This window comes from Diplotaxodon limnothrissa, linkage group LG3 (assembly GCF_057381915.1).
Source record: "Diplotaxodon limnothrissa isolate DT_005_m linkage group LG3, D_limnothrissa_male_GT1.1, whole genome shotgun sequence".
Classification (NCBI taxonomy): Eukaryota; Metazoa; Chordata; class Actinopteri; order Cichliformes; family Cichlidae; genus Diplotaxodon; species Diplotaxodon limnothrissa.
Window position 1 is genome coordinate 1,162,489 of NC_140598.1, and position 9,869 is coordinate 1,172,357.

General features: G+C 46.3%; 1 protein-coding gene across 1 annotated transcript in view; it reads left to right on the plus strand.

Annotated features, from left to right (window-relative positions):
* The window catches only part of LOC146634237 (alpha-2-macroglobulin-like), a 37,168-nt gene that overhangs the window by 24,909 nt on the left and 2,390 nt on the right, over nucleotides 1–9,869 (plus strand). Inside the window, exons 26-30 of the mRNA XM_085375226.1 lie at nucleotides 273–429; nucleotides 1,008–1,082; nucleotides 6,212–6,374; nucleotides 6,445–6,632; nucleotides 7,132–7,344. Of these exons, the coding sequence (XP_085231352.1) occupies nucleotides 273–429; nucleotides 1,008–1,082; nucleotides 6,212–6,374; nucleotides 6,445–6,632; nucleotides 7,132–7,344 (796 nt within the window). The remainder of the gene's footprint in view (nucleotides 1–272; nucleotides 430–1,007; nucleotides 1,083–6,211; nucleotides 6,375–6,444; nucleotides 6,633–7,131; nucleotides 7,345–9,869) is intronic.

The following is a 9,869-nucleotide window of genomic DNA, read 5'->3' on the forward strand; positions in this document are numbered from 1 at the left end:
TGTACACACTTTCTTCTTCTTCTTCCTTGTTACTAAAACTGAGTCTGAAGTACGATTTCACTAATTCAGAGGGTAAAGCAACCGTGGCAGTTTGTCCTGAAACAACTGTGATATCCACATTTCTGCTTTTGTCTCAAAATACATTTTCAAATTTAACCTTGAAATTTCAAGTTTATTTTCATAATGATCAGTATTTCTTTCTCTTAATGTGACCTCACAGCCAAACATTTCCATCATTGTAAGACGTGTAAGTGTTGTTTTCTTTCTGTCAGGCTGACTGCGTTTGTGGTAAGAAGTTTTGCCAAAGCTCAGTCTTTCATCTTTATTGATCCCAGAAAGATCGAAGAGTCTAAGACCTGGCTGCAACATAAACAACAAGAAAATGGCTGTTTTGAAAAGTCTGGGAAACTCTTCCACAACGGAATGAAGGTAACCTGCAGTTCTTCGCTGTTAGACTGTGGAAACAGCCTCCAGTCTGGATTTAACAAATTTTATTAATAATGTCATGCATACATGGAAAACACTGTACTAAATACTGTAATAGCTCACATCAGTATATTCTATTATTTTATTCAAGAAATAATTTCTATACATCTTGTTCCATTCACACCAGCACTGCTTTCTTTGTAGCATTCACACATATTTATAGAAAATACAAAGAATGCACTAGAGACCAACTTGGGATTAGTATATTGCCCACAAATATTTGGCATGCAGGCTGGAGCAGCTGGGAATCAAACCACCAACCTTCTGATTAGTAGATGACTACACAAACTGTTTATAAGGTTGGGGAAACCCAAGGTGAAGAAACATCCATCTCACTGGAAATACAATGTCCAGATGAACAAAATCAACTTCCTGTTCATCTCTTTAGCTGGATGTTTGAACATGCATGAAGACATTGATGATACTAAAACCACATGCAGCTGAAAATCATTTTCATGACTTCATATCCCTGAATGTTGGTGCACTGATGATAAAGTGTCTATGATGTCTTCTGTTGACAGGGTGGTGTATCTGATGAAGTAACTCTCAGTGCGTACGTTACTGCTGCCTTCTTGGAAATGAATACATCCCAACATGTGAGTAGAGTCAAAGAATATCAAGGTATTCAACAAAAAAAGGAGTAGAGTTTGAGCTGCTGAGCCATGGTTTAACCAGCAGTCTAGCACCCTGCTGGTATGTGCTGGATTGTCTCTGGGGCATCTTTACACAGCCTGCACCTGGGGTCTTGCCTGGTGTGATAGACCCCAGCCTCTATGGATCTTGTGCTCAGAGCTTGTTCTTGTGCTGCCATGATTAGTGCCTCTGTGCTGTCTTTCAGTCCAGCTTTGTCCAGCCAGTGGTAGGATTTCTGGGTATCATCTACTTCCTCTATCTGCCAGTGGTAACATACCGTGCAGGGGCCTGTCCTTACATGATGGTTCCTCGCCTTCCTGCTCTTTCTTGGGTTTCTGCTGCCTGAGGTATTCACTGAGCACGCTGTCAGTTGGGGCCATCTTCCTCGTACTCGTGAATATTCGTTGTTTCATCTTGGAAATTGGTGCTGACACTCACCAGTCCCTGGCCTCCTTCCCTCCATTTAGCATGCTGGACTCGGGGTGAAACCCTCCATGCATGGTTAGGAACTTTCTTGTCTTGATATCAGTGGCTTCTATCTCCTCCTTTTGCCAGCTTATTATCCCAGCAGGGTACCTGATGATGGGCAGGGCGTAAGTTTTGATAGGCCGGATCCTGTCCTAACATTCAGCTGACTCCTCAGGATTTGCCTGACCTTCTGCAGGTACTTGGTTGTAGCAGCTTTCCCAGCAGCCTCTTTGGGGTTCCTATTTGCCTGTTGGAGTACTTGTAGCTGTCCTCTATGTCTGCAATTTTGCTTTCTGGTAGTTCGATTCCATCAGTTCTGACTCTTTGTTATCATCCGACTACATTTCTCCAGTCCAAATGACATTCCAATGTTGTTGCTGTGTATCCTGGTGGTGTGGATCAGTGAATCGATGTCTCGTTCACTCTTGGCATACAGCTTGATGTCATCCACATACAGGAGATGGCTGACAACTGCTTCATTCTGTAGTCAGTATCCGTAGGGACAGAGCATCTCCTTGATAGATGGTGACTTGTGCTATGGGCTTGAAGCTGGCCTCTAGTGTTGTACGCCACATCCCCATTGAGTTCTTGATGAAGGCTCTTAAAGTCCTGTTGATCTTGTACAGGTCTAGGCATTTCAGGATCCAGCTGTGGGGCATTAAGTCATAGACCCTCTTGTAATCAATCCAGGCAGTCTCGGCTGATTGTTACAAGTAGCTGGTGTTTTGCACCTCTGGTATTCTTGCCAATGAGTGGGGCACAGGAACATGTGTCTGTTCATCTTAGCCACTATGATGCCTGACAGGAGCTTCCATGTGGTACTGAGGCAGGTTATTGGTCAGTAGTTGGATGGGACTGATGGGACCGATCCCTTTAGGACTGTCCGCCCTACAGTTAGCCATTCTGGGTGTCTCTCGTCAACTAACAGCTGGTTAATTTATGCTGCCAGATGCTCATGGAGTGCAGTCAGCTTCTTCCACCAGTAGACGTGAGCCATACTAGTGTATGGCAAGGTGCTGGCCAAGGCTGTTAGTCGTTGCTTGGCAGTTTCCATGGACAGCTTGCTATACTTCTTCTTGGGCACTGTCTTTGTCACACCTTTCTGCAGCTCCGATAGTTGGCTAACCTCCCTCCTTGATCTTAGCCTGTAGTCTCCTTCTTGTGGCTGTTCAACCTGTAGCCAAGCATCTTTCTGATCACTGCTGCTGTACTGTAGATCAGCTTGTTAGTCTCGATAATCGTGGCTGTATGTATCGCATTTACATCATCTAGCAGATCTTCACATCTTGGTAACCAGCTACGGGGATTCCAGTTTTCAAGTTTTGCCATGATCCTATCTTTCAGGTCACTTCCTCTCGCACTATAGCACTTGGGGCTTGGTACAAATCTCGGGTGGAGGTGATGACATCTCCCCCCTGACCTGGCGTCCTGGCTCCCCCTTGCCGTAGCAGTTGTGTTGCATCTCGTCAATCTCTAGCTGTGAGAGCAATACCCTTCTTTAGAATGTTGGAACACTGAGCTATTAGTGTTTTCGCCGTCAATGTGGATGTTGGGTATCGAAGATTCCATAGTTCCCTCATCCTATTCATGTAGCCCCTTCCGCCAGGGTTACTTGTATAGTAGCATTCCAACAACGTCCTATTTTCATCTCTTGCCCACCAATGCCTTCTTGTTCCAATAGTTGATCCGGGCGACGTCCGAGCTGGTATGCATATATACATACATACACAAAAGTGTATAAACCAACAATATAATATACAATCTAATATATATATTACATATACCCCAAAAAGTTGATTGTGTTCATCTGGACGTTTTCAGTGGGAGAAACGTTTCGTCACTCATCCAAGTGACTTCTTCAGTCTCAGCTGACTGCAGGTTTCAATCTTATACACAGTACATTTGCATAATGACTGAAACCAGCCCACTGAAGGAACAATGGGCTGGGAGGTCAGTTCCTTAATCGTAATTATGCAAATTCTCATGACCATTGATCAACAACCACCGATCAAAGACCACTGATCAATGGCCATCAGTACCATTCACAGAGAGTTGGGGAATGGCTGCAATCACAGCATTGTAAGATGGCAAAACATGTACCCTTAGGCCCACTCCTCGATTCAGAGATGGTCTTTCCTTTTTCACGTACAGTGGGGCAAAAAGGTATTTAGTCAGCCACCGATTGTGCAAGTTCCCCCACCTAAAATGATGACAGAGGTCAGTAATTTGAACCAGAGGTACACTTCAACTGTGAGAGACAGAATGTGAAAAAAAAAATCCATGAATCCACATGGTAGGATTTGTAAAGAATTTATTGGTAAATCAGGGTGGAAAATAAGTATTTGTTCAACAACAAAAATACAACCCAATACTTTGTAACATAACCTTTGTTGGCAATAACAGAGGTCAAACGTTTACTATAGGTCTTTACCAGGTTTGCACACACAGTAGCTGGTATTTTGGCCCATTCCTCCATGCAGATCTTCTCGAGAGCAGTGATGTTTTGGGGCTGTCGCCGAGCAACACGGACTTTCAACTCCCGCCACAGATTTTCTATGGGGTTGAGGTCTGGAGACTGGCTAGGCCACTCCAGGACTTTCAAATGCTTCTTACGGAGCCACTCCTTTGTTGCCCGGGCGGTATGTTTTGGATCATTGTCATGTTGGAAGACCCAGCCTCGTTTCATCTTCAAAGTTCTCACTGATGGAAGGAGGTTTTGGCTCAAAATCTCACGATACATGGCCCCATTCATTCTGTCCTTAACACGGATCAGTCGTCCTGTCCCCTTGGCAGAAAAACAGCCCCATAGCATGATGTTTCCACCCCCATGCTTCACAGTAGGTATGGTGTTCTTGGGATGCAACTCAGTATTCTTCGTCCTCCAAACACGACGAGTTGAGTTTATACCAAAAAGTTCTACTTTGGTTTCATCTGACCACATGACATTCTCCCAATCCTCTGCTGTATCATCCATGTGCTCTCTGGCAAACTTCAGACGGGCCTGGACATGCACTGGCTTCAGCAGCGGAACACGTCTGGCACTGCGGGATTTGATTCCCTGCCGTTGTAGTGTGTTACTGATGGTGACCTTTGTTACTTTGGTCCCAGCTCTCTGCAGGTCATTCACCAGGTCCCCCCGTGTGGTTCTGGGATCTTTGCTCACCGTTCTCATGATCATTTTGACCCCACGGGATGAGATCTTGCGTGGAGCCCCAGATCGAGGGAGATTATCAGTGGTCTTGTATGTCTTCCATTTTCTGATGATTGCTCCCACAGTTGATTTTTTCACACCAAGCTGCTTGCCTATTGTAGATTCACTCTTCCCAGTCTGGTGCAGGTCTACAATACTTTTCCTGGTGTCCTTCGAAAGCTCTTTGGTCTTGGCCATGGCGGAGTTTGGAGTCTGACTGTTTGAGGCTGTGGACAGGTGTCTTTTATACAGATGATGAGTTCAAACAGGTGCCATTCATACAGGTAACGAGTGGGGGACAGAAAAGCGTCTTACAGAAGACGTTACAGGTCTGTGAGAGCCAGAGATTTTCCATGTTTGAGGTGACCAAATACTTATTTTCCACCCTAATTTACGTATAAATTCTTTACAAATCCTACCATGTGAATTCATGGATTTTTCTTTCACATTCTGTCTCTCACAGTTGAAGTGTACCTCTGGTGCAAATTACTGACCTCTGTCATCATTTTAAGTGGGGGAACTTGCAAAATTCTTTTGCTGACTAAATACTTTTTTGCCCCACTGTAAATGGCCTCCTTGACCCTACACTCAAACCAGCGTTCCTCCCTGTCCAGGTTGTGTACATCCTCATCATTGAAAGAGTGTCCACTAGCCTGTAGGTGTGAATAGACTGCAGAGTCCTGGCCTGACGAGGTGGCTCTTCTGTGTTGTGCCATCCTCTTAGCCAGAGGTTGTTCGATTTCCCCGATGTACAGATCCTGGCAATCCTCCTGGAACTTAACAGCATACACTATGTTACTCTGTTTGTGTCGGGGTGGACCAATTTTTGGCGCAGCGTGTTTTGGGGTTTAAAAGCCACAGAGACACAGTGTTTAGAAAAAAATGTGCCTCAGCTGCTCCGATACTCCTGACACATACGGGATCACTACAGGTTTTCACTTAGGCAGCAGTTGTCCTTCTCTCCTGGATCGGCTGGAGCTTAGGTTTACGGTACACATCAGCTTTTAAATGTCCTCCATCCCTGATGGAAATCTCACAGTCTAAGAAGACTAACCTGACACTTTTCATATCCTCCCTTGTGAATTTGATGTGTTGTTCCACTGAGTTAATGTGATCTGTGAATTGTGGAACGTCCTGAGAATTGATTTTCACCCAGGTCATCCACATACCTGAACTCTCACCAGCAAGAACTTGTATCACCACCCAACCTGTACAGTGTTTTTTCAATATGTTCTTTATATTGTAAATACTACTAGCAGATTGCTCCACTCTTTGCTTGATCTGTACTTTCCTCTAATCGCTGTGTTTTCTATTATCACGCTGATGTTTTGAGTGACTGAATCAGGAACTCTGCCTCCTATTCTTCTCACACTGGGTTTAATGAAAGAAGGTTTCTGTTTGTCCATTAAAGTTCTTTGTTTTGATCTTTTAAAGGATCCTGTGATGAACAAGAGCCTGGCTTGTCTCAAGGAGTCTCTCAGTGACCTGAGCAACACCTACACTACAGCTCTGCTGGCCTATGTGTTCACTCTGGCAGGAGACGTGGAGACCCGAGCTCACCTTCTGCAGCACTTAGACACAGTTGCAGTGAGGGAAGGTGAGTTATCCTTTAGCAGGACATCATTCAGGCTTTATTAGCATCACTGTGACTGTTATTGTGTTTGTAGGAGGTTTCCTCTACTGGTCTCAGACAGCAGCAGAAACATCAGCCTCCCTGTCAGTGGAGATCAGTTCTTATGTGCTGTTGGCCAAACTCAGCGCCTCCCCGACTGCTGAGGATCTAGGATATGCCTCTGGTATTATCAGGTGGCTGACTGGGCAGCAGAACTATTACGGAGGCTTCTCCTCCACTCAGGTACGACACCACCCGAACAGTATGAAGCTCATCTTTGAGTACAGTCTTAGACAAAACCAGGGACAAAAGAAATAATACTGAAGCTTTCAGTTTTCTATCAGATATGTAAAACAGATTTGTTTTAGCCAGGCAGAGAAGTTTTTATTCTTTAGTTAGAATATGACATTTAAGTCTAAAAATTCATTGTTTTTACAGAATAGCAATGTTACCTCAGACTTCTGTACACCAACTACACGTAACAGCCTGTAAATAACAGATCACCTGCGAGTTTATACCTGTAATTTCTATACTTTGATAATTCTCAGTTAAAGATATTTTAACCTGTTTAACGTTTATTTAACCAGGAAGTGAACTTTGGAAAACTTGAGATTAAGGATCTCTTTTGTGAGAGGGTCTCAAAGTGGCACAGGCCGTTTTAACTTAATGTCTATTCCACTTAAGCCCATGAAATATGGAGACATATGCTGTGTGTGTTAACCACAATGAATCCATCCTGTAGGACACGGTGGTGGCTCTTCAGGCTCTGGCTCTCTACTCCACTCTGGTGTTCAGTGCTGAAGGTTGGAGCACAGTGACAGTTCAGGCTCCCAGCAGTCAGCTGACGTTTGATGTAAATCAGGGCAACAAACTGCTCTACCAGGAGGAGGCGCTGCAGGACGTGTCAGGAAAATACAGCCTGGAGGTGAAGGGCACTGCATGTGCTTCAGTGCAGGTCAGTGACAGCATCACGTGAGAAGCTCCTGGTTGATGTCAGAGAAAGGGTTTCTTCTTTTTCTTTTTCCTTATACAACTTCAGAGAGCATTAGCATTGTCACATGTAATAAAGCTCATCTTGCACATGTATTTTCATACACAATAAAGACATTAGACCTGGCAGTAATAACTGTAGAGAGTACAATGCTATTTTAAACTAAATATAAGTATACGATGATGGCGCCTGTGAGGTCGGCTGCCGTCACGACTGCTCCGACCACTTTTTCTTTGTCTTTGTTTTTTAAGTTAGTTTTCAGCGTTTCTAAATCGGCAAAATCATCACCATTGGGTACATTAGGTATGACAGTGACACTCTTGTTTCTATTGGTATACAATGTACTCACAATTCGAAGTTTTTAACTCCGGATCCGAGCTGGCCGAGTGAGATCTTGAGGGAGAACAAAGGGAAGCGGCGGCGGCCTAGAGGGAAGCGAGCCGGCATCAGGAACAGGCTGAGAGCTCGTGCACACCGCACACCTCTGCCTAGCATCCTGCTCGCCAACGTCCAGTCACTGGAGAACAAGCTTGATGACCTCAGGGCCAGGATAAAGTTCCAGAGAGACATTCGGGAATGCAATCTCCTCTGCTTCACCGAGACATGGCTGAACCCAGCGGTGCCGGACCACGCCATCCAGCCGGCCGAGTTCTTCTCGGTTCACCGCATGGACAGGACACGGGACTCGGGGAAGTCAAGGGGAGGCGGCGTGTGTTTAATGGTGAACAACAACTGGTGCAACAGTGCGAACGTTGTTCCTCTCACACGCTCCTGCACACCAAATCTGGAACTACTGTCCATCATGTGTCGTCCTTTTTATCTACCTCGGGAATTTACATCGGTCATTGTAAGTGCCGTTTATATTCCAGCACAAGCGGACACGGTCACCGCCTTATGCGAGCTGCATGAAGCACTCACACAGCACCAGACACAACACCGGGACGCTGCGCTTATTGTGACGGGGGACTTTAATAGTGCCAACCTCAAACGCGCAGCGCCGAACTTTTATCAACACATCACCTGCCCCACCAGGGGTGAAAGGACACTGGACCACTGCTACACTACGGTCAAGGACGGCTACAAGGCACAATCCCGCCCTCCGTTTGGCAAATCTGATCACGCCGCCATCTTCCTCATGCCAAAATACAAACAAAGGCTGAAACAGGAAGTTCCGGTTCAGAGGAAGGTCGCGCGCTGGACGGATCAATCAGTGGCCGCGTTACAGGACGCACTCGATGACGCAGACTGGGGCATGTTCAGAAACAGCTCCGATGATGATGTCAACGTGTTTACAGAAACGGTTGTGGGATTCATCGGGAAACTAGCGGATGATACCGTGGAGACAAAGACTATCACAACGTTTCCCAACCAGAAGCCGTGGGTGGATAAAACAATCCGCGACGCTCTGAGATCCCGCACCGCTGCCTACAACACGGGACTCACGACGGGGGACATGGACCCGTACAAAGCCGCGTCATATAACGTGCGGAGGGCGGTGAAAGAGGCGAAGCAGCGCTACGGGAGGAAACTAGAGTCACAACTCCAACAGAGTGACTCTAGGAGCCTGTGGCGGGGACTAAGGACAATAACGGACTATAAAGCACCAACAACCGGTATGACGAACGCGGCCGTGACTCTGGCAGACGAGCTGAAAACTGCTAGCGGCGCTAACGGCTGCAGACAGGAAGATACTGCCAGCACCGGAAGCGTGCTCGTCATCTCCGAGCATGAAGTAAGGAGAGCCTTCAAAAGAGTGAACACCAGGAAAGCAGCAGGACCAGACGGCATCCCAGGTCGTATCCTAAGAGACTGCGCATACCAGCTAGCTCCTGTGTTCACTGAGATATTCAACATCTCTTTATCTCAGTCGGTGATCCCCACATGCTTCAAAGAGTCCATCATTGTTCCTGTCCCGAAGAAACCCCACCCTGCTTCTCTCAATGACTATCGCCCTGTAGCCCTCACCTCAGTAGTGATGAAGTGCTTTGAACGCCTGGTCAGAGACTTCATCATTTCTTCACTACCAGACACACTGGACCCACTACAGTTCGCTTACCGTCCAAATCGTTCCACAGACGATGCCATCTCTCATCTCCTCCACACATCACTCACTCACTTGGACACTAGAAGGGGGAATTATGTTAAAATGCTCTTCATAGACTACAGCTCTGCATTTAACACCATAATTCCCTCCACACTCACCACCAAGCTGGAGCATCTGGGACTCAGCTCATCTATGTGTCAGTGGATCTCCAACTTCCTAACTGGCAGACCACAGGCAGTAAGGATGGGCGGACATGTCTCAGCCTCCACCACTCTCAGCACTGGAGCCCCCCAGGGGTGTGTTCTGAGCCCCCTGCTGTACTCTCTGTACACATATGACTGCGTGGCCACTACCAGCTCCACCACCATCATCAAGTTTGCTGACGACACTGTCGTGGTGGGCCTGATCTCTGATAACAACGAGACGGCCTACCTGAAGGAGATTA